Source organism: Manacus vitellinus, unplaced genomic scaffold, assembly GCF_001715985.3.
Source record: "Manacus vitellinus isolate BGI_N305 unplaced genomic scaffold, ASM171598v3 scaffold_13_pilon, whole genome shotgun sequence".
Classification (NCBI taxonomy): Eukaryota; Metazoa; Chordata; class Aves; order Passeriformes; family Pipridae; genus Manacus; species Manacus vitellinus.
In genome coordinates this window covers 12,250,189-12,275,615 of record NW_021938999.1, presented here as the reverse complement: position 1 = coordinate 12,275,615, position 25,427 = coordinate 12,250,189, and the positions used below count along the sequence as shown (strand labels likewise).

The following is a 25,427-nucleotide window of genomic DNA, read 5'->3' as shown; positions in this document are numbered from 1 at the left end:
ATAACCTGCATTTTCAATTCTCTTCCTTGTCTGTGGCCCATCTATTTCCACCAGCTCTAACAGGATGCCATTAGTCATGTGCAATGAACACAAGGTGGGAGGGAAGATGGTGCAAATTCTCAAGACAAAGCCAATATGCTTTGCTCAGTGGGATTTCCCTTTAAACCAGGTCCCGATTACAAGGAGTTGGATGTTCACCTTCGGAGAATGGAGTCTGGGTTTGGCTTCAGGATCCTGGGAGGAGATGAGCCTGGACAGCCTGTGAGTTATTTCTTCCTGATTTTCCTTTTCCTTCCACATTCTAAAATCTGTGTAAAGGTCAGAAAAATATTACTACATAGCTGAACCCAAATGAATACTGTGTTAAGGCTATAAGTAAAATGGCTTTTATTCATCCATAGAATAAGACAGAACTCTCAGGTTGTTCACATCTGAAAGATGTAACAGTAAATTAAGTTGGAATCAGAAGGCATTAAGGTAGAAACAGTGCATCACTCATCCCATTACTGCAGAGTGTGACCTGGTATCTTTTAATCTTGACTTTCCAAACCCAAGTTTAAGCAGAAGGTTTTAGAAATCAGATTATGTAAGACTATCTATCAGCATGTCCAATGTAGGCAGACTGTATGCATAATATATGCATAAGGTTAAAAGATACTGTCAACAATGCAGTTTATTTCCAGAAACACAGAAGGCCCCACCAGGGAACAGTGGTCCATGTTGCAGGTTAGATGTCAACATCATATGATACATCAGGCAAAAAAATAGTAGCTTTATACCATTCAGAGGGAGACATCCCTGTAACCAAATAACAGGTAACAAAACTAACATAGATTCACTGCAGCTGAAATAAATATATAACATAAAACATATACACAGTATTTAAAAGAAATATTGTAGAAGCCCAGAGGATACGGGGCTAATGTGTGAGACATGAGAAATATTACATATTTTGATAAATTAATGGTATATCTAAATACTATAATTTTGAAAGAACAGACAGAATTAGTACTCCTTCAGAAAAAACTTAATGATGTAACCATATTTTGGCAGCGAGGACTAATCCCAAGTCAATAATAATAGTGTTTTATTATCACAACCTTATGCACAGTCTGAGTCCTGTGTTACCACATTTCTGACATAAGGTATAACTAATTAATAGATTTATATATTCCCTAGTTGATGGATTTGTGTATTCTGTATTCAAATGCATACAGAATAATATAGTTTTCATTCAAGAATTAACATTAAACAGCACATGGCTCTGAGAAATAAAGCTCTTCTATTTTAAAATTTTCAACATCTGTCAAAGTACTGATAAATATTAATAGTTTACTGATGTCTCCTGTAAAAAAGAAAAAAATACACTCTATTCTCAAAAAGATGCTTCAAATGCTGATTGAAATGCAGATATTCTAGTTTAGAATGAGTGTTTTGGAATGATTTTCAAATATAAGTTATTATTCTACAGAAGGACTCCAAAACAACACTGCTTCTTCATCTACACTTGTGATAGATGTGTGCCTGAAGCCCCTCTGACATTAAACTTCCTTCCATGGAGCATGTCTCACTGCATATAAAATGAGGCCATCATCTGCACATTCTCCAACTAAGCATTTTTCCTGTCCTTTCTAGATAGCCCAGCCAGTATGGTTCTCAAAGCTCACCTACTGGATGAAACCATTTTACCATTTTATATCTGTAAAGAAATGGCACTAGTGGAAGGCACTACCTCCAAGACCAGGTTGGCTGGGGCTTTAAGCAGCCCAGTGTAGTGGAAGGTGTCAATGCCAATGGATTTCTCTCCCCTATTGCAGGGAAGTTGGAAGTAGATGACTTTTAATGTCCCTTCCAACCCAAACCATTCTATCATTCTAGAGCTTTTGGAAATGACCCTCTAACAGCTTCAGACAATAGTGTCTAATGGCATTTCCTTTCTCCCAGGAAAGTGTCCCTGGCTACAAGGCTGCTCAGTATTCTGGGGAAGTCTCTCTTAGTGTCTTCTTTAGTGCTTTTGTCATTACAAATGGATAATTGAGTAGTCACAGACTGAGCATCTGACTGACTCTGCAAATTGGAGGTTTATAACAATCTCATGGGAAAAAGTGCAGTTCAAATGCCTTATTTAAAAGATGATTATTTATATAAAATTGAATAATTTCAACCTAAAGAACTGAGAAAAAACTCATATAGAATACCCGATATACTGATAGTTATGAATACATGCCAGAGTTGTGAGAGACTTGAGTCTCTGCTCAGCAGTCCAGTAGAAAAGGAATTTTGAAACAAGCCCTTTGCCCCACAGCTACCTGCATTATACACTGAACTGTTACAGAGGAAAAAGGTCTTTCTAGTGTCTTTTCAACAAAGGACTGACCTGACTTTGTTGTCCAAAATCAAAGAGTCATAGCTGGATACCAAGTGCAGAGATAAGCACCTTGCTGTTATTGGAAAGCAGGACCAAAAATGCTGCCTTGTGTGAACCACCCTCTAAGACACTTCACTGTCCTAGTGAACAATTGCTCCCAGCCCGTGCTTAGCCTCAAGGTTGCTATCTCTATTTTAATGCTTGAAAATACAAAAGCATTTTTTCCCAGATTTATCAGTCCAACGGGATTTATGTCTCCCCACAAACCATGTCTTAAAGTCCTCAAGAGTTAATAAGATCCTAACTGGAGGCTGAGGATCCTAAGGTAAAAAGGCACCTCCTCAGAACTGTGTTGCAGTGCTGAATTTCTCAATTCTCACTCCCTCGTTGTTGCCCACCTATTTGTTTTCACTGATTAAATACATCACCAATAAAGAACACAGATACACTCTTCTCTTTTTTTTAGTGTCCCTCTATTTTGTATTCAAAGTACAAGACTTCTTAACTGTTTTCTCCCCTCCACTGCTTCCCTGCTCCCCCATGGACAGCCCGCCTGCAGCCTCCAATTTCTTTCACCTCCAGAGAAGGAGAGGCAGTCTCCAAACCCCTGCTTTTCCTATGAAACAAGAACCGAGACACTTTGAAATTTTTGTTTCAGGTCTCCTGCTGTGCAGTCAGGTAATACAGAACAAAAGGAAGCTTTTGTCTTTGTGGTTTGATTTCTGAAAAGGAATATGGGTTCTTCAGCATAAGGCAATAACTTTTTCAAAGAAGCAGAATCCAAATAAGTTTTTTTAGAAGGATAATACTGGCACTATAGAGGGACTGTAGCTTAGTTTCATTCTAGTTGTATCATCTACATGGCTCCTTAGAAGAATAAAGTGCTGCTGAAATATTCCACTTTCCGTATTTGTAAGCATAAAGATGCTTTTGAAAGGAAATACTTAAACTGAGAAATTTCAAATCTCAGGAGTGTGGGTTGTGCCAGTTCCAATCACCTCTCAAATCTACTCATATCGCCATAGGTATTTCTCATATCTCCCAGTAACTTGAGGATTTAATCTGGCTCTGTTACAGTTAATTATAGTATCACTGAAACATTGCAAATACACATAAATTGGAACTTTCCTGATGTTGAAAATTGCTGTCTCAAAAGGGAGATGTATTTTGGATACATTTATGCAGGTCAAAACTCAAAATCACAGGAACGTGTACATAATTTTACTAAGAGTTTTACCTTTTCAACACAGATGGACTGCAATCCTTCTCAAAAATGTCTGCAAGATGCATGTTTACATTCTTTTTATTATCAGTGCCAGGATACAGACACTTCTAAGACATAACAGATGTCCATTGAGCAAAATGTTGGTATAATGCATGGGAAGTCCTATTTTAGCAGTAATTGGGCAGAGTTCAGATGAATAGCTTGTATTTAGACATCAGAGACATTAAAACTAAGTGAATCACACCTTTTATCTGTATATACCTAATTTTACTATATGCCTGTGAAGCTACTGTGTCATATTCAGAGAAACTGAAACACAAAATCAAGTAATTACCAGGAATCACAAAGAAAGCCAATATCAAAACAAATTAACATGTATCAGTTAATAGAACCGGGCTTCAATTGCAGATTGTGCTCTGCCACACTCTTCCTAATTCCAGAATTTCTCATGTTTAATCTCAAGCGCTAGGAGAAACTTTCCTTTTTCTCTCCAACAAAATCTTTATCGCTTACATGTCGTCATCCTATTCCTCACACATTCAAAGCAATCTCATCCCAGTATGAAACTGCATTACAGAGGTAATATAATCCTGATATATATTTTTCCAATTTGTGTTTTGCATGTAGAATTGATAACTATTATGGCAACTACTCATCCATGAAATGAGAGCAGATGCTGGATAAGAAACAAGTTCAGACACAGAAAATGAAAAAGTAGAAATATTAAGCTATTCTTGCTATTAAATATACAAGTAACAGATATGATGGCCCTCATCTTGACAAACACACCTGAAGTGTTCAAAGTTGGACCCTGCTACTTAGGTTAGGAGTCCACCACTGAAATGAGTAACACAATCACATTCCCAGGTGGACATGTGAAATATCAGCAATAATTAATTAGTCAAAATTAGAAGGAGTTTTTGCACTTTGCTGTGGATACTGGTGACCTAACGTGCTGTGATTTGCATTTGTGTTTCTCCAAAGGTTAAATATGCACAAATTGTTCAATATTTTGACAGACAAACACAAAAAAACTTAAAGAGCTCAATAAAACCAAAGGAAGAAGATTCTCCCTGTAATCTTCCAAGCTGCAGAGGGCTATCACCAATCTCTTCGCAAGAGAACTAGGAAAAAATTCTTACTCATATGCCCAACTGGGAAGATTTTGAGAATACTCTGTGGACATCTAGCTAAACATAGCCTTGGAGAGCTTTTTTTCTGTCCAGTAAAGGAGCATAAATACATATTTCATAGTTGGATTTTGCACAAAGTATTTGCCAGAGCTTTGAGGTATATTCTTTCACTATTTGAAGAACAGAATGGAGAATCTGAAACTCTCTGTGGCCACTCAACCTGGCGCTGCTTAACAGGATCCCAGGAACACCAGAAATCAGGAAAACGCTGCATCATGTTCTCTTTTTGCTAAGTTTTGAAAGCAAAAGTAAGCCAAAGGGAGACTAAAAATTGGGGGAAATTCTCCAGGTTCCACATAGGTTTTCATTTAAACACTCTGCTGGGATATTTGCAACTGTGCAACTAAGACCACAAAAAAACCCACAGGAGCACCTGTGTGACTAGCACATCTAGCCTTTGCAGTTCATCATGAAAAGCAGTGCTTGATAGCTTTTTTCTTTTCTTATTTAAAGTAGATTGTCACACGGCATGTCATATCCATCATTCTATGCTCACTGTCACAGTGAAAAAGAGAAAGGAAAACTTGGAACACTCTCTGAATGCTTTAATATTCTTTCAAAGAAAGCAGGTTTTGTTTGAATCAAGCTCAACTGTTCTACCAGTTATTCCACAGGGAAAATATATATGTCTTCTTCTAATAAATTATGTGAAATTATATGTATATAAAGTGGAGAAAATTGTTAAAAGTTTTTGGACAGGTTTTTACTAGTTTATACGCCCCATACAAATTACATTTAAATGTTGATTTGGGAAAACAATGTCTGCCCAGAGCAAGCTGACATTTTTCCTCTTTTTTTCCATTTTGTTAATCAGTCACTACCTAAGCAATTATTCATTCTAAGTAACAACATTTTAATATAGCACTTCTTTTCTCCTAAAGAGTCTGAAAGCAAACTCTGTGTAGTGGGGTCACTGCCACTAATGATCTCAGGTGCTTAATTTCAGGTGTTTAAATCACACAGCAGTGAAGAATCTTTGATAAGAAATATGTAGACTCACTAATTTTAAGTCAAAAGGATCCTTACATGGAATTAATGTTTAGATCTTCTGCATAATGTAGTCTGTAACTCCACACTCCTTAGAGATAGATTTTCTTGATTTGAAGGTATCAAGTAGATTTTCCTTAGATTGGGATTCTCAGGTGTGTCACTCCTATGCAGGTAGGAAACACCTTCTTACCAAAGGCAAGGAAGCAGAGCTCTCAGACACACAGATCTCTTCACCTGCACTGAATCGCCAGCCTGATTTTGGAACAAAGGGAAAATCAAAGCAACGTTCATGTAAGTTGGAGGCTCAGTGTATAAATGACAGGATTTTGTTTCTTTGCTGCCTAGATTCTCATCGGAGCAGTAATTGCCATGGGCTCAGCAGACCGAGATGGTCGTCTCCATCCTGGTGATGAGCTGGTGTATGTAGATGGGATTCCAGTGGCCGGCAAAACCCACCGATATGTGATTGATCTTATGCATAACGCTGCCCGAAACGGGCAAGTGAATCTTACTGTGAGGAGAAAGGTGCTACCCACGGGTGAGTGAAGGCTGGGAAAGGTGAAATGGAAAACAGATCCCAATGCTAGCAGCACAAACAGGTGCTGTTCTTAAAAAACAGAGGAAATAAAAGTGAATGTTGGTGTCATTTTGAGGAAAGAATAATTGTAAATGTGTCCCTTGTTTCTGTGACAAAAATACTACAGCTGAGTGTTGTTTCCTTCAGAAGTGGAAACAGTATTGGCAACCCTGGTGTGGTGATCATGAGTGCTCTGGATTTGTTCCATGCTGTCTTGGTCTGTACTGTCTCCTCTTGTCCACTTTTGGGACTAATCGTTCACCCAAGTTAAAGCCGTTTGAGCTGACTGTGTCAATAAGCAATCAGAGAAAGGCTCAAAGACTATTAACTGTTCAGGGCAGGAACCCATTTCACTCTTGTGTATGTTAAAAGCCCATTTCTGGTCTCACTTATGTCATCTGGAATTTCCCCCCGAACTGCAACACAAGTTGGCTGAAAACCTTCTGTAGGGCACAAGTGGCTCCTAGGAACAGGGCCAGATTCTCCCATCGAGGAGACACATTCAGAAAATGAACCTAAAACAATATGAAGTATTTGTAGTAAATTAGATGTTTAGACTAGCTTGGTCTCAAACATCAGAACCTGGAGGAATGTGTGGCAGCATCTAGTAAAGCTTTGATGGGAGAATTTAATGCCGTTTCATTGCAACCTTCGCTTACTCGAGAAGAGAAGTTTATTTAAGAACTTTTAAAACATTTGTGGTGAGTACACTTCACTGAGGCACCAGAAATGAGCAAACCCATATTCCCAGCCTGTCCTGTCTTATGCCTCCCTGTGCCCTAGATCCACTGTCGCTGCCTGCACCATTCCCCTTCGCTCCCCTGCCAAAAAACCGCCCTCCCACTCACCTTCGTGTTCTCAGTCCCCCTCCCACTGCGGCACCGCAGCTCCCTGACAGCCACGCTCTCGCGGGACTGACTTTCTTCTGTTACTGACTCCAGAGTCCTCCAGCCAGAAAACTCCCCCTGCACCCAGCGCGACGCCCCCTCGCAGCTCCCCCAGCGCGAGGAAAATGGCCAATAACCAAGGTAATCCGCCGAGTCCTCGCCTTTAGCGCCTTTCCCGGGTCAGCCAGCTGTACAGAATGCAGGCAAAATTAGCAAGAGGGTTAGCACAGAGTGGATGCCAGCCTTTGCTGCTGCTTGTTAAGTATTAAAGGGTCTGCAAGCCAACCTGGTCTCCTGGCACAGAGGATGAGGCAAGCTGGTAAAACACCTGAAGTTGTTCTTGGGCCTTCAGAGTGCCATACGAGGGAATATGGTGTGTAACTCATTAATATTTAAGCATTGCAGGAGCTGAACAAGATTTTAATGTGTTGTGTTATAACATAAGCTTTGTGAAAAAATTTTAAAACTACTAATGTTGGGCGTGACTGCAAAACGCTATACTAATACATCAAGCCAATTAATTTCATGGGAATTTCTCACTAGCGTGAATGCATACAACAGAGGGGCCTGGGGGTTTCCTTGCCTATAGTTGATATACATATATTAGCCCTCACCTGGAATCACCATTTTTCACATACACTTACACAGATCTGGAACAGAAAATCACAATTCACAATTGATTAGGAAAATGTGGTATTTGGAACAATGTGGATTAAAATGCCATTTTTTCACAGCCAGAAGAAAAATTTTTCTGACGAATGTCTATTGCATAGCTGACAGTCAAATAGCCATATAAACTTTTCCTCCTTTATCTTTCTTTTCCTATATTTAATGGCATTCAGTTGCATTCTTTTATGGCCAAGCCAGCCTTTGGTCATTCTACAGAGTAAGATAATTTTCTTTCTGTTGCAACCCTACTGACATAAACAATATTCAGCATTCTGAAATGTGACAGCCAGAAAATGAGATCTCTCTTGTCACTGACTATGGCATTTATTTGCAGATTTGGTTCAATAACTTTTGGAGATTTTCAGTTCCAAAGCAGGAGTATAATAATTGTTTGTTTTTCTTCCTCTTTATACTCTCTAATTACTTTATTTCATAGTTGCAGAAGGACCGCTAAAGGACACACCTGACTGAGAAAACAGCTTGTCCTTGGATGATGTTTATTTTATTAATGTATACACACTGAAGGTCTAATTTGCAAACACTCTACCTAGGTTGTATGTGTGTATGCGTGAGCTCCTCACATGTTCAATAAAATGACTCTGCCACTCTTGTTGCTCAGAACAGAAAACATATTACTTACATTTATCTGAAAGTTCTGTATTAAAACTGTCAATAAATGCTGATTTGTGTAAACAACTCAGATCTGCAAGGAATATAAATCTTTTTTCCCATCTGGAGAAGTAACTTTACTGTTTTCAATTGCCAAAATGCTTGCACTAAAAAATGTGTAATCCCAAAAGTTTTAGCTGGTTCTCTGTTTTTGTTACTATAAAGCAATACCGAGGTGTGGATGGACTCCATTTTCACTTCTGCCCTTTTGAACTTCCCAGACAAGAACGTCCTCAAACTCTTTAAATGACCACTGCTTCTGCCATGACACCCACAGAAAAACTACTTGTGATTATTTTCATTGTATAACTACTCTGTTCCATGAACATCTTTTGAGCATACTAATCAGCTTGTAAGAAAAACATAATGCAGCTAATCCTAATTACTCTATGCTAGCTCCCTGCTTAAATTCCTGTAATCCAAACACAAATAATTTTATATGGAATTAGAGAATCACATTTTCCTCTTGATGAAAGATCAAGCAGCAGATAAGGGAATAGTGCTTGCTAATGTTTTTGCAATCCAGACAGACACTCTTTCTCACTTTACTTTCCCCTCTTCTGGCTATCTTAGCAGTGAGGGTTCATGCTTGCTTTATCTGATTACCCTTGAACGTTCTGCATAATTGTGTGGATTCCTGTCTCTCTGCATCTATTACAGCTCCTAGTTTAATACTTGCAGTAGTCTGGGCTGTAGACAGTCAGCTGTATTCATGTAGCATTAGCAAATGTACTGTAAGTCACAAAGCCACTGAGCAAGTCAGACTGTGACACTAGTGTGATTTACGTTGTAGGAGAACCCTGCCCAGAGAATGGCAGAAGCCCAGGCTCGGTGTCTACGCACCACAGTTCTCCAAGAAGTGACTACACGACTTACGCGAACAGCAATCACGCTGCCTCCAGCAGCAACGCTACTCCCCCCGAGGGCTTCGCGTCTCACAGCCTGCAAACCAGCGACGTGGTGATCCACCGCAAGGAGAACGAGGGCTTTGGCTTTGTTATCATCAGCTCCCTGAACAGGCCCGAATCTGGGTCCACAATAAGTAAGTAAATCATGTTGTTCAATTTATACTTTTCCAAGTTTGCCCCAAATAAAAAGAAATAAATTAATTTAAACCTACCTGCTAATAATTTATCGCTGGAGAGATTAAAAGGGAAGGTACTCTTAATGTTGCTGCAGGGGCATTATTTGTCTGTTGTATTTTGGGCAAAACCAGAGGTTATTTTGGCCTCTCGGTCACTGTGCTTCCCACATTCCTTTGGCAGTCAGAGTAATACAGGATTTACCCACAAAGTAGATTTTCTCTGTTACTACGTCACAAAGAAACTCTGCGGGCAACCAGTAGGATTATATGAATAAATTATTCCCCCATGTCCAACTGAGTTTTTTGGTTTTGGTTGTTTTTTTTTTTACTAAATCTAGATGAAGTTCAGGAAGTTGAAATAAAAGCTTAGATCACAGTAAACCCTATGAAAGTAGCTGTCCAGTTAGGGGACTAAAGAAGTAACTAGAAAACGGGAAAACTGGTTAGATGCAGGTGCAGAGAGGCTGATTTTTTAACCGGGTGGAGTATAGAGACCGTAAAAATTACAACTGTGCACAGGGAGATGATGTATCTCCCTATACTCAGTAGAATCCAGATTCCAAGGTCTGCCCTTAATAATTATAACTTGCTTTCTGTTCAGAAAAGTAGTGTTTGCTGTGCGTCAATTTTATTGCTTTAATACAGGCATCTGGTGCCATTTGAGATGTCCTGGGTAGATCTAGGGAGAGACCAGGCAGATGTGACATAGGACTTACAGAAGACTCAAACCCTTTGGTAGTGGCAGCTGCAGGCACACGGAGGCCTTTGGGTCTTTCCAGTGACGTTTAACCAACTGAATGCTGAGCCCACTGGAAGAAGGAAGCAAAATAGGCTTCATGTTGAGAGGCATCTGCATCCCCCACCAAATCTGCCTGAAACTGTGAATGCTAACCACAGATGAAAAACCAAGAGAAGTAAGAACATTTATAATTTTGCATGTTGCAGCCTAATGCAGTCCTTTCCCTGCGTTCAAAACATGTTTTGAAGGAACTGATCTTTAGCCCAAAGCTGGCACCTGACAAAATCACCAAACTTTACTCTTCTAAATTCATAACTGAAAACCAGCTAAGAGAGTACGGGGAAAACCCTATCTCACAATAGCAAATTATCTCAGAAAACTTCTTTGCAGTATTTCATGATCATGCAGTTATTAAGAGAGTTGCTTTTCATGTTACCTCAGCTGAATTTTAAAACTCCATGATTGCCAGAATTGATATTGTAACAAAACCATAGATAATTAACCTCTTGGGACTCTGAGTTTTCACTTTATTGAATATAATAGCCAACTGGAAGTTTTTTGTAGAAGATCAGAAAGGAAAAAAAAATAATCCATAGAGGACATTAAGATACATGCATATTAATCAGTTAAGTCAGTCATGAATTTTTCAAAAAAAATACTTCATAGAGTTTGTGGTTGGGGAGATGGAGAAGGAATGAGGAGAGGAAGAGAAAGAGAAAATGCTCAAGCAACCAAAAATTCTGTGACTGGAATATTCTCCTGAAGACTACGGATCCAGGTTCAAGATCCAGCTTTGCCCCTTACCCTCCAACATGTTCTTACAGTACTTTCTGCACAAGCAACTACATAGGTAGTCATTGTTGATGCTCAGTTGGACATCTCCAATAGTAAAGGAAAATGACAGTCTGCTATGGAAGTGACAAGTGAATTTATTCAAATAATAGCTGCATTGAATTTCAGTGATCCCAAAGAGCACCAAATCCTAAGTTTGCAAGAACAGCAATGAACAAAAAAATTACATTTACTGTAGACAGTGACAGAACAGAGAAGAAAATAACCTTTCTATGTGAATTCTGTTACAAAGCTGTAGTAGAAAAAATATGCTGAAAATTACATGATCTGTCATCAGTCATAAAAACAGTCGAAAAACCATTGAGTTTTTGTAAAGTAAGAGAGGTTATTTTCTTTACTTAATTTGGGTGATGTAATTTTGGCTTTATTAAGAGGAGCATAGCCATTATTCCAGTGTTCCTGGTTTTGGAGCCAGTGCACTTGTTGACAGTTCCTGTGTCCCCCTGTGGCACAGAATGGTGCTGTGTAGGCATACGGAGTGAAACGTTAATGTTGCAATTGCAAAGCAATTCTGAAAGAATCAAAATAGGCAAAATAGGTCAGAAAAGGAAGTATCTTGTAGTGCCAGACACTATTAGGAATAGCATAACCTAAAAAGTTGTCTCACTGGGAGCGTCCTCAGGGCAAAGTATGGAGAAGAGTTCCTTTGATTTAAGAATGTTTATTTCAATTACTCTACTCCCTTCTCTACTTTCTTGTAGAAGCAAAAGACTTGAGGTTTTGGAAGTATAAGTATCATCATCACTTTTACTCAAGAAGGGACTTAATCATGCACTGAAAGTATTTTTCTTGTTCTTGAAATCATACTTACAAACTATGTTTTACAATCCAGTAAATTCCAACAGCTCCTGCTGAGAACAGGAGCGTGCACTTTTTGTCACTAGGTGCTTGTGCTTCAAGGACTGTTAAAATTGAAGTAGTCATTACAACAAAGTTGCTACTAGCTACAGAGCTGCAGGTTCATTGGTTTGCTGCTTTGTAGTTGACCTAAAGCTCAAGGGTTTACACAAAAGCTCACACTCCGTTTACCGTGAAAGGCTCAGGAGCTCCCAGAATTAAAAGATGTCACTATTGTTCCAAGAGGCTTAGGGTCTTGGTCAACATCTTCTTGACATGCTGTTATGATCCAATTCATTAAATTATTAAAGAGAGATGTCTCTGCCCAAAATAAGTTGCAAATGAGACCATATGCCAAAGTCAACAGTACGGATTTTTATTTAACAGTAAATGTGAGGTAGAGAGAGAGAGACAAAAATAGGAAAAAAGAGGAGGGGGAGAGAAAGAGAGTGACAGACAGATTAAGTAGAAAAAAATCACCATTCCATGGATTCCAATGGCATCCTGCTGGTCCTCTTCTTGTGGTCTTCTTGGTGTTGAGAGTCCCCGTCTTGTTGAAGTGATGACTGCAGTCTGGATCCATTGAGGGAAGCCCTGGGTGGTGAGAAAAGAAGCCTGTGTGGTGACAGAAGAAGCCCCAGAGTATCTTGAGGGAAGAAGCCCGTGGTGGTAAAGGAAGTCCCATATGATGTGAGAAGAAACCCGTATGGTGGGCGAAGAAGTCCATGGTGCTAAGGAAAATCCCAGGGATTTTTATTATGCTTAGGCTAGGTAGAAACACCCCCAGTACCTCCCCTGAGGTGGGGAGTTTTACAATGAATGATGTAATACTGGATCACAGAACATTTCATGAGTCTTTGACACCTTTAAGACAGCTGCCTGTTCCATCAGCACAGTTGAGTCCATTATGGCCCATCAGCAGAGATTAATATCTTCAGGGTACATGTTCATTGTTCCGGTAGTTCCCTGGAGGAGAGGTATCACAGCTGAGTCATTTGTTTAAGGACAGAGAAACACTACCCTGCCTCGCAGGATTTGCCTCTTTCCTTGCTTTGCACATCGTCAACTTGCCCCTTGATTGTCTGAGCCATTAGGATTCCAGTTTCTCACACTTATGGATACATTCTTCTCCTAGGATAATTGGACAATAGTACCACCTTTATCTTATCTCAAGTTCCTGTCACAGTCCAAATTAGTAGGTGTATTCAGGAAGGGGTGGACTTCGGTGAGCGGTTGCTTCTTTACGCAATTTGCTACGGTGGACAAAAGTACTTCAGTGATTTTAACAGTATTTAAGCCATTAACTATTTCAGTCTCCCACACATTCTCTGCAAGGGATTTGTTGTTGCAGTTGATTTACAGGCCTGCCTTTGCCTTGCAGAAATTTTCAAAATACTAAATGCAATTTTTTTTGCTATTGATACACAGAGTGAGGACAGACTACATCCATAATTAGAGAACAGACTATTTTTCCACATTTTGTGATAGGCAGCACTGTAGTAGCTGTCATTCTAATAAATAAATGTTAGGTAGTTTGGAACCAGCCCTTAGATCTGGATGTCATTTTTACTTACTGGTACTTTCGTAAGTGGCACATTTATTTTCCTGTGTCGATAGTGGTAGAAATTTTGTTTCCCCTTTGTCAAAGCTTTACTTGGGACGTTCTCTAATCCAGCGTGGGAGATTATCTTGCACTGAACTGCAGTTCTAATGTGGGGCAGATCAGGAATGGAAAATGAACGACAAGGATTGAATGCAGAGATTTCACAGGGCAAAGCAGGGGCATAGAAAAGGTCAGCCATGCTTCAAATTTTTATCAGTAAAAGAAGATAAAGTGGATAAATAAAGAACTGTCCTTGAGTGGTATATCCAGGAGCAAGTCATTTTGCCTACTGCAGAGGATCTTAGGGTGCTAAGAGATTAAGAAAGAAAATACACCTGTCCAGGCTCCTGACCTATTTCTAGTGTAAGGATTGACTTCAACTGCCTCTAAAATATATTTTTGTGCCTTCCCCCACATTCCCTTCCAACATTAAAGGGTACTATGGCTCTTGTCCCTTTTCCAGATAGGAGAAATTACAGCTAAAATACTTAAAATTTAATTAATTAATCTACACTTTGCATTACATTTAGGGGAATATTTTTAGAGTATCAAGATAAATTCACTATCTACATCCCATGGAAAAGCACTTGCATTGTGGTGGAAATAGACAAAATGAGATTTCAAGATGAATTTGTCCTAGAGTTTTATGGAGTACATTTGTCCATGCCTACTTCATATCTTCCTGCCACTTTTACTGTATGTGTTTGAGATGCAACTTCATCTAGGAAAAGAACTTGTGATTCTCTGTAAATCTTTTAACATCCTAGTCTCCATAGAAAGAAACCGTGTTGTAAACAGATTTAGTTAACTTTCAGCTTCCAGTGGAATTGGAAAATTGGCAATATTTCCAGGATTTTACTGTAGCAGGTACTGTCAATTAGCAGTTAGAAAGTGTAAACAAACTGAAAATACAGGTATAATCAATAAACAATTTTCAAGAAATTAAAGGCAGATGACTGTTCATACTTTTTATGACCTTCCTCCTGCTTAGCAAAAGAGGAATTGTAGCTTTAATTTGTCCCTACACTGCATATGCCAATGCCTGCTGGATTTTCAAAACATGATGAAACAGATCCTAATGAAAAAAGTTCCTTTCATTTCTGAAAACATGCAGTCTTAACTGAAAAACATAAATCCAAGCTAAACCTCTGCTGACTGCAGAAAACAGCATTCTGAAATAAGTCCCATTCAGCCTAGAGTTTCTTTGAACTATAAAACCCAGCTTATTGATCAATGATAACTGTGTGAGCTAAGTTATTTGTGCAGCAATTTCTCCCATACTTTTCCCAGGTAAGATGGTGCCTGGGGACATAATTTTCTGTGACCCATCTACAAATTCTAAAGAAAACAAAGCATTGGAAATTAAGATGTCTGTCTACCTCACCTAGGACATCTTTGGAGCATAAGCAGTGAAAACCCACCCACAGTGTGAGTCCCCCATGGAAGATATTTGCAACTTTTGGATTCTCATTTCTATGTAGCTTTGATATTCAAGTTTGAGCTGTTCTTCTGCCTCTTCAGTTATAAAAGCATACTTTCTAAGCATGTTAAAGTGGTAGTATAACTTGACCAGAAAGAAAGTGCTACATGATTTAGTTTTTCAAATCAACATAAGCAGTTAATCATAGTGAAATAACTTTAAGAAATGAAATAGATTTTTAATATCATCAAAATACATTTCTGCAGTTTGCAGGCATGAAATACTCCATTGCCTATTTGATATTTTGTGGACAAAAAGCATGGAGGATCTTAACCACTTCACTCCCTTCTCTAGATGATTTCTGTCCTCCAGCATGTTCCTGAATAGGTCATTTGGACCTACAGGTGCTGCTCTTGTGTTTTCAAAGAACAAACATTGCAAGTTTTCTTAGCAGAAACCCATCAAGGGAATCAGGGTTTTTCTAATGATTCCACAAGGCCCATTTTGCTTTCATGAGAAGATTGAATTAGAGTACCTAAATTACATTAATTTTTTCTTAGATCTTCAGCTTTCTAAGATATGTGCAATCCTTCCCACCTAGATCCTTATGCCTTTGGTATGCAAGCAAATATGCTCCATATTAGAACACAGTGGGATGTTTTAATTCATGGATTCATTAACCTTATAAACAAAAGGGATTATTTTCATCTGTAACTCTGCAGTGTGCCACAGAATTCTATTTTACAAATAAGCACCACATAAAACAGCCCATCAATATCAGGAAAATATTTTTTAGCCCTGATAAAAAGTCTACCACACTCAAGCTTTCCAAATTTTAGATTATTCAATAGCAATGAAATTACAGATGTTTACATTTAATATATTCATCCTATTAAAATCTGATATGCTGGAACTTGCTGATTGAATGAAAACTCTTGCACGTTTGGAGAGTTGAGAATATAATAAATATTCATTTGATTAACTGTATAACATTGAAAAGTACAGCTGGCTCAGGAAGGTTCATTTGCTTGGTTTACTATCTGTATCTGTTAACATTAAAAAAGATTGCAAAAATTTATCTGCCAGAGGGTTTAATAAATAAAGCAGAGGTTCAATTTTTTCCCCTCTGACTGATACTTTTTGATATTTAGATACTATATAGAGGGAAAAAAATAGGAAAGTTGCTTTCTACAAAATACAGGCTCGCCAGTTATGTCTAAAAGTACCGAATAGATGTAAAATAATAATTATTAATAAAAATTATTGATGTAAATCAGAAAAGCATTATTTATTGATAACATCATCATAGAATCAGCAACTTCTAGTGCTTTCTCTTTTTTTTAGGTCTTTCAAATGAGGAGAAATTAATTTCATTTGCAAAAAACAAGAGGTTGATAGATATATCAGTCTTGTTTAACCTATTTTTCAGTGATCTGGATGAAGGGACTGAGTGTACCCTCAGCGAGTTTGCTGATGTTACAAAATTAGGAGGAGTGGCTGATCCACTAGAAGGATGTGCTGCCATTCTGTCAGACCTGGACAGTCTGGAGAGTTGAGTGGAGAGGAACTTTAATGAAGTTCGAACAAGCAAATGGAGGGTCCTGCATCTGGGGAGGAATAACCCCAGGCATCAGTACAGGCTGGGTGCTGACCTGCTGGAAAGCAACTCTGAAGAGAAGGAGCTGGGGGTCCTGGTGAACAACAATCTGCCCATGAGCCAGCAGTGTGCCTTCATGGGCAAGAAGGCCAATGGTATCTTGGGGTGTGTTAGGAAGAGCATTGCCAGAAGGTTGATGGACGTGATCCTGCCCCTCTACTTGGCCCTAGTGAGGCCACATCTGCAGTGCTGTGTCCGGTTCCAGGCTTATCAGTACAAAAAAGTCATGCAATTACTGGAGGAGGTCCAGTGGAGGGCTAGTAGGATGATTAGGGAATTGGTGTATCTCTCTTATGAGGAAAGGCTGAGGGAGCTGGGCCTCTTCAGCCTTGAGAAGAGGTGGCTGAGAGGAGATATTTGCATACAAATATCTAAAGGGCAGGTGTCAAGAGGGTGGAACAGACAATTGGCAATTGGCACAAACTAAAACAAAGTTCATTCTGTAAATCTTCTTTCCTCTGAAGGTAACCATGCACTGGAAGAGGTTCCCCAGTGCGGCTGTGAAGTCTCCTTCTCTAGAGTTATTCAAAACCCACCTGGATGCAATCCTTTACAACCTGCTCTGGGTGAACCCGCTTCAGCAGGGAGGCTGGAATAGGTGACCTCCAGAGGCTCCTTCCAACCCCAACCATTCTGTGATTCTGTGATACACAGTGTTAGAAGCAGTATCTGTATTCAGAAGCAGCTCTAGGTCTGTGTACAGCTGACCCAAGCATATGGACCCTCAGATGTAACATCACAGAATTTACTTTTTCTTTTTTGTGACATGAAGGTGTGGGAAGGATATTAATTTCACTCACGGAGAGGAAAAGTGGGTGACTTTTATCAAAGAAAAAATATAGAGAAAAATGTTAATTTGTAGTTATCAGTAAATTTCTGAAAACAGATCTTATCCACTTTCTGAATGCAAAGATTATTTTAAATCAACTCAGTGTTTTGAAATAAGTGGATCAAATTTTTTGCAAAGTCTAATCCAGGCATATGCTGCCACTGTTCAAATGTACATGTTTGGAGAACAGCTTGTGGCAAATTCTTACAAGAGGTATGAATAGGTTTCTAAAAATTTTTAAGGACAAGTGGAATTATTTACCACCAGTCAAGTTATCTGGGACTTCCTTTAATTATTACATTACATTACATTATTTTATATTACATTATTAAATGTTCTGCTTAGATAAAATAAAGGACCAGAGATGCTATTTAAGAAAAAAATATGTGTCAACAAAACCCTAGTTAAATGCCAGGCATGGGAGGTTTCTTCCCAAGAAGAGACCTACCATCCTGGGAGAGACCAAATAGCCATGCAGCTCTGCACTGTCCCTTGGCTGTGACCAGTGGCAGAGAGGGCATTGCCTACAGCACCTTCCCCAGACATCTCCTCAGCTTTCACAGCCATTAATTTCTGATTTAATCTGCAGTGGACCCACCCCTGTGAATTGGTCTAATCCCTTTCTAAAGCCTTTCATTCTGGCCTTCCAGAACGTTGCCCCACCTTCTCTCTCTCAAGCTGTAGATAGGGAGTTCATGAACATAGCAGGTTCATTCCTTCAAGCAGAGGGTCTTTTCTGCTTCTTTCTGCCATGCTGCCTTTCTCTGAACCTTTGTGAATACATTGCTATGATTTTTGAGATGAAGATACTGAAACTATCAGCAATACTTTAGGTGTACACTAGTAACTAACAATAATTTGTTTCATTTGTTATTGTTTTTCTAACTCTTTAAGACCTATTGACTGTTTTACTGATTTTGTGTTTATAGAGAAGTAGGAATACATTTCCAGGTCTCTTGAGTGATAATAATTAATTTAGGACTCATCTCCGCTTAAGCTTAGGCAGGGTTATTTTTTCCCTATGTGCATCATCTTGCATTGCTTTTCATGAGATCTTGTCTACCACTTCACTGAACCCACTCAGTACTGACGGTTTTACAGCTCTTCCATGCCTGTTGTAGATGTGACCATTCTGAACGATAAAATTTCTCCATTGTGAAAATTCACAATTGATTTCTACCTTTGTTATTAGCTTTTAGCTAATTAATCTTCTATGAGAGTAGTTCCTTCTTATCCCTTCAAAGTAAGTATTTCACCACCAAAGGCTCTTAAAAATTAAGTTTCCCAACATATTCTAATGTGGTCTTTTTTGGTGAAGCAACCTGCACATCATGTAATCTGCATCCCTTAGAAGCGCTCATGTTTATAAATAAAACCTTAAATAAATCCTCCCTTCCCAAGGAAGCAGCGGGGACTATGGCAGTCAGGATATGGTGGCTTAGGAGGATTCTCAGGCAGAGTTCCACTGGGAAGAGATGCAGAGACGAGAAACTCCTCAGGATATTACTTGGGAGGGAAGGAGTTTTTCTTCGTTTTAGCTAGAAATGGACATAAACAAGTTTCTACTGGATGGCTATGAGTTCCCTTAGTAAGTCACTGGATTTGCACATAAAACCCTGATAGAGCATTACAGTGTCACCTTGAATCCCTTGGAGATTTAGAGATTCAGATTCCTTCTGCAAAAGCTTTCTACACCCTACTCTGCAGCAAGATTGTATGACAACACATGGCACCAATACAACCTGAGAAGAGGAGCGTTAAATCCTCAAATACAGTAGAATCCTCAAGTGCAGTAGAAAAGGTACCTTGACAGACACAAGCTTTGTTTTGATGTTCACCTACTGTTGATCCTTTCATAACATGAATATTTAGAGTGGGTACCTTTATCGGGAAGGTAAAGACCGTTAGGCTTAAGGGGAAGAAGAGAAGAACACAAAGTTCCTTCTTCTCCCTCCCTTCCCTTTTCTCAGGATTTGAATCAGAATTAGACTCTCGTGGCTCTTCCACCTCCAGCTTTGATTTTAGCAGACATCTCAAACATACAGACATCTGCTCTATTCACTTGTCAGGTACAAGAAGTCCAACAGAAATTGTTCTGGCAAATTAATAGGATTTCCCACCCCCCACCCTCCCACACCCCTCACCACTGAAATGATGTCTCCACTTAAATATTTAGTCTAGCAAAAACACCTTTAGGGGTAGAAATGGCAAGTACAGAAATTTTGACTATGGCATATTTCATGTTCTTTCTTACTTCTAAATTTCTACTTTTTCACATAAGACAGTCTCATTTTCAGATCTCCACTGATATGTAGTAAAAACATGACAATTTCAGACAGATCTTTTTTTACATATACCAGAATCAGGTACATTTTAGTGTTAGTTTAAATGACTCTTGGTGATGCTTTAAGAATTGATTTGATGAAAAAGGTTTTGTGTGAATATAAACTGTTTCAGTGTCAGGTTACTCTTTTACTTGTTTACTCACTCATGTACATGCATGGCAGTTATACATCTGCATTGAGGGCAAAATAAACACAATTTTTGTAGAAAGTGGGTCTATTCATATTTAGTGTATTTTAAAACATAGAAAGATTTAGACATTGTGGCATAAGTTAGGTGCTTATTTCCTAAACAACAAGACATTTCTGAAGTACACTAATTGTGTCCGTATTACTAAAGCCAAGATTTAATTCATATTCTTGTCTCAACTATAGTGGTAAAGAAGCATGCAGTTTGATTATGCCTTGCACTTCAGAGTTCACTTATACTTTCAGTTCTCAGAAAATTAATTTTTAACACTGTAAAAACACTTGCATCCATACTAGAAACAAAGGTCACTTTGAGGTATGTGTATTGTGACTTCATATGAGATGTGCAATCTGTGTTAGTCACCGTCACCTTCAGAGAATGTTTATCAGAGGGCTGAGAAATTTGTTCTGCAGCAATGTATTCTGAACACATCTCCTGTTAGATTAGAGCTTTGGTTTATAAGAGCATTGATAGCCTACATATTTCCCAAAAAGTGTTTGAACAATCTTTTCTTTCACTTTTCCAAGTTCTCTGTAGATAATAAAATTTTAAGGATATATTATTTTTGAAAAATGAAACAAAACTCTTTTTAAACGCCAGTTGCAGATAGATAGTGGGACTGAATTGCTTTGTGCTAAGTTTGCCAAGGCTGAAGTGTGGGATTGGGGAAGGGTGCTCAGACACCATTAGGATACTAATCGAATATATAGTCAAATTTAATTGTGATAAGCATATTTATGAGTAGTAGAAAGAAAGAGCCTAGAGAAAAGAGTCAGCCATAGCATATGCATTCAGTTAAAAACAGAGGATAATAGTAAAGAAACACTGGGTGAAAAATCAAGAAGAAAATTTAGAAAATTCAATGGAAAATGAGGGACAAGACAGAACAAGAGCATGGATGAAGTAAACAGAAAGGTGGAGAACCACAGAGAAGAACAAAAGGAGAAACAAAGTTGTTCCATAATGTTTTGAGAAGGGGCTGAGATGTGATGTAGTACATGTCTATGTACTCATAGTTATCTATAAATTCAATTCTATTCATATATTATTCATATCTAGTTAGAGAGCTGCACATCTCAATAAATCTTCTGTATTATTTCTATTTATCAGTTAACATATTTGAATGGAGGAGAACAATTTCATGAACCCTGGGCATTTTCAGTAATTACATCTATTTGTATATAAAATAAATCATGTCTGTAGTGCCTCTATTGCAACATACAAATAAAGAAATTCTGTGAACTAGGAGGTGGGAGGCAATTTATGACTACTACTTATTGTGCAAACTTATCCCCTTTCCCCTGTTGTAATGCCTTATTGTTCTCCTGATCTGTTTATTATCTTGTTACGTGCCGGGTTTGCAAAATAGTTGAACTATAAACTTATTTTGGACTTCAGATATATATATATATATGCACCATGTATATATACGCAGCTGGATTCTGAGTTTTTAGTGAAAAAGCACAGCATTAATGCAAATGACATCGCATAAGAATTTATATCCTTACACGTTTCTACACGAGCCGTTTTTTAATTCGTATTGAACTTTCTTCCAAATGAACTCATTTCCTTTTGCCTGTGAACATCACCATTTTTTTCAGCATACGTTAACTGTGACTATTGTTTCTTGTCTAGCTGTGCCCCATAAAATTGGGCGGATAATTGATGGAAGTCCTGCGGATCGCTGTGCAAAACTTAAAGTTGGAGACCGGATCTTAGCTGTGAATGGCCAGTCTATTATTAACATGCCTCATGCAGATATTGTGAAGCTAATTAAAGATGCAGGTCTCAGTGTAACACTTCGCATCATTCCTCAGGAGGGTAAGTCAATGGCCCTTAAAAACAGGAAGAAAATTTTAAGTAGCCTCCAATTAGCTTAAATTATGTCACTGCTTGAAAGAGCATCTTTTGTTCTGCTTCCTCAGCTGTAACGTGCAGCAGACCAAAATTATGGGCTTAGAACTATCTCAAATAGGATCTGAATTCTTTAAAAGATTCCCACTTATGAAAAGGGCATTTAAAGCAAACCTGGAGGAACCTGAGAGACAGAGAGAGATGATGTTAATGTGTTTTGGAAAAGCACTCTATAAGAGAGCCAAGTTTTAACTTTGTTCACTTATATCTTGCCAAAAGCCAAGCCAAAGTGTGGCAAAGTGATTCACAAGAGACTGCAATGGCATTCACCAGGCTACCAGCTACCTGTGACAAAGAGTGATGTGAAGAAAACGTTCAGATTTGGCAGTTTCCTCTATCAGTATCATGTAGTGATATAACACTATAAATGCACAGGGCAGGAAAAAACTGAACCCTAAATTATCTCATTTGGAGGGTGAGGATAAGGGGACAGACTCATTATTCTGATCATTACTCCACAGCTAATCAGTGAAGATCTTTTGATGTTGGTTCCATGGGGTTTGGGGCAGATTTCAGGGCTTTTTTTTAGTTTAACAATGTGCTACACTGCGGCATGAATTGTACCATATTAATGAGACTATGGCTTTATATCTCAGCAACAAATACCAGTACAGCTGGGAATGTCACACAGCAAGTAATGGAATTACTTAATGATCCATGGTCCAGTTAGACGACCTTCATCTTCTGCTGCTGCATCCAGCAACAGAACAGGGAAATAGTCTGACACTGGTCATGGACTTCAACTGAGGGAACTCATCTACTTTGTTAAATGAATTCAGTGGAGGGAAAACCACAAACGTACACAAATTCAGAATTCACATCAATTAGCAACTGTATGATTACGGAAGGTCAGCTTTGCAAGCATCTACAAGTAAGTGTGATGCTTCATACAGTACATGCGGTTTATTTAGACCTCTCTGTATCCAGGTTAAATAACATAATTAATAGTTCGGTGTTAGAGATAGATACATTAAATTAGAAAGAAAGCAGAAGTGCATCTGAGTTGTCATGCTACAATGTGTTCTCGGGTGCTGGTGGTAAGAAATGATCTGTGCCCAAGGCATGGCTTCCCTGTGTGACTGTTTGACACTGGACACCTCATTTGCCTTCTGATATTAGATTCCCAGCTTATAAAAATTGGGAAAAAATCTAATACCTCTGTAATATACTTTCAGGTGAAAAATACCATATAAATGCAAAGCAGTTTTAGAAGCAGCTCATGATTTGACTATTTCATCCATAGTTATGAGAGTAATGTAGAAACGAGGGACAACATTTCCAATCTTCCTCTCTGAAACTTGCAATACAGAAGAGACTCACAGATGCAAAATGGGCAATTACAGCCTTAAGCATAGTAATTACACAGACAAGTATTGCTTATGCCTGCATGAGGAGTGTTTTAAGTGCAAATATACATGCTTTTTTTGATAATTAATCCTAAACTGAAAATGTTTTTAATAAAGCAGCCAAAATTTGTAAAATAATTATGAGCATCAATTAGGTAAGTAGAGAACCACTAGAAATGTGCAGTCATAGGGAAAAACTCAGATGTTAAAAATTAAAAAATAAAATAATTAAAATAGATTGAAATGTAAAACTAGGCAAGATCCTGATCATGTGTAGCTATTGCCATTAGGGGGGCTCTGCCATACCATACAGAAGTCCATTTTGGATGCTTTGTTCTACACCACACTGGCCTCCCTCATTCTGTTGCAAGCAGGAATGAAAAAATGCAATGTGTGCCTTTGCTGTTTATAATGCAGAACTTCTGCAGTGGTCTGTCATCTTGTGGCTGGAGTTTCTCTCATTTACACTTTTTAGTAGGTAAATGGTGAACAACAGAACTGTACAAGTGTGTTGGAATAAATATGTTTGTTATGAGCTCAGTGCCAAATGTGTCTTCCCCCAAGCACAGCAGGAAGCCTGAAGGAAGATCGGCATCCTTTATTTGTAACAAGTCCACAAGACCACATTCCCTACACCAATCTCTCTGTCTTTTTGAATTTTATGTTGTTTGGAAAGAAGGATTCTGTTTCTCTGCAGTGTTCCTGTGTGAAACCTTCATCCCTTGACACAGTACAGTGAAATAAAAATCACTTTAAATGGTTAGTCAGAATTTATTGAGATTGGTTTTACTGTTTTACTGTTTGCAGTCCCCAAAAATTTAAAAAGACAGGAAACTCCTGATGAGCTCAAAGACAGCAGGAGTTAACATAAGGACACAATGTTTATAACACAAAAGGTGTTTTGCCTTTTGTGACAAGTCTGTCATCCCAAACAGCGGTGAAAGCACTAAAATTGTTCATTCTCTCACAATGAAAAGGGTTTTTTTCTAAATGAAAAGCATTTCAAATGTCTAGTAGCTATGCTAAAGCACATAGAGAACAGGAAGGTGATTCAGGACAGCCAGCACAGCTTCACCAAGGGTAAGTCCTGCCTGACCAATCTAGTGTCATTCTACAATGTAGTGGCTAAATCAGTGGACAACAATGGACAAGGGAAGAGCTATGGATCTCATCTATCTGAACTTCTGTAAGACCTTTGACACAGTACCCCACAACATCACTCTCTCTAAATTGGAGAGAGATTAATTTGGTGGGTAGACTGTTCGAGGGATGAAGAATTGATTGGAGCTCAGTGTCCTGATGGAGATTGGTGGTGTCCCTCAGGGATCCATACTGGGACCAGCACTGTTTAATATCTTCATCAATGACATAGACTGTGGAATCAAGTGCACCCTCAGCAAGTTTCAGATAACACCAAACCGAGTGGTTTGGTTGATACAACTGAAGAGCAAGATACCATCCAGAGGGACCTGGACAAGCTTAAGAAGTGGACCCATGGGAATCTCATGCACTTTAACAACATCTGGGTTGGGAGCAACCCCCAGTATCAGTACAGGCTGGGGGATGAAGGGACTGAGAGCAGCCCTCTGGAGAGGGACTCAGAGGTACTGGTGGGTGAAAAGCTGGATGTGAGCTGGCAATGTGCACTTGCCTGAGAACCAATTGTATCCTGGGTTGCATCACAGGAAATTATGTAAATTGCCAGAAGGTTGAGGGAAGTGACTCTGCCCCTCTACTCCACTGGTGAGACCCCACCTGGAGTGCTGCATTCAGCTCTGGGGTCCTCTGGACCTGTTGGAATGAGTCCAAAGGAGGGTCATGAAGATGGTCAAAGGGCTGGAGCATCTTTCCCATGAGGAAAGGCTGAGACAATTGGGGTTGTTCAGCCTGAAGAAGAGGAGGTTTCACAGAGACCTTATTGCAGCCTTTCAGTACTTAAAGGGGGCTTGTAAGAAAGAGGGGAACAGACTTTTTAGCAGGGTCTGTTGCCATAGGACAAGGGGTAAGGTTTTCAACTAAAAGAGGGTAGATTCAGA

The 25,427-nt window shown here is 38.9% G+C and overlaps 1 protein-coding gene across 9 annotated transcripts in view; it reads left to right on the top strand.

Annotated features, from left to right (window-relative positions):
- MAGI2 (membrane associated guanylate kinase, WW and PDZ domain containing 2) overlaps positions 1-25,427 on the top strand; it is a 721,242-nt gene that overhangs the window by 649,332 nt on the left and 46,483 nt on the right. For 6 of the 9 annotated variants that reach the window (XM_018068096.3, XM_018068094.3, XM_018068093.3 and 3 more), the window contains 5 exons: positions 170-261; positions 6,122-6,314; positions 7,295-7,381; positions 9,372-9,620; positions 21,767-21,952. In XM_018068096.3, the coding sequence (XP_017923585.2) occupies positions 170-261; positions 6,122-6,314; positions 7,295-7,381; positions 9,372-9,620; positions 21,767-21,952 (807 nt within the window). The remainder of the gene's footprint in view (positions 1-169; positions 262-6,121; positions 6,315-7,294; positions 7,382-9,371; positions 9,621-21,766; positions 21,953-25,427) is intronic. The other 3 variants (XM_018068097.3, XM_018068098.3, XM_018068101.3) reach the window with 1 other exon arrangement.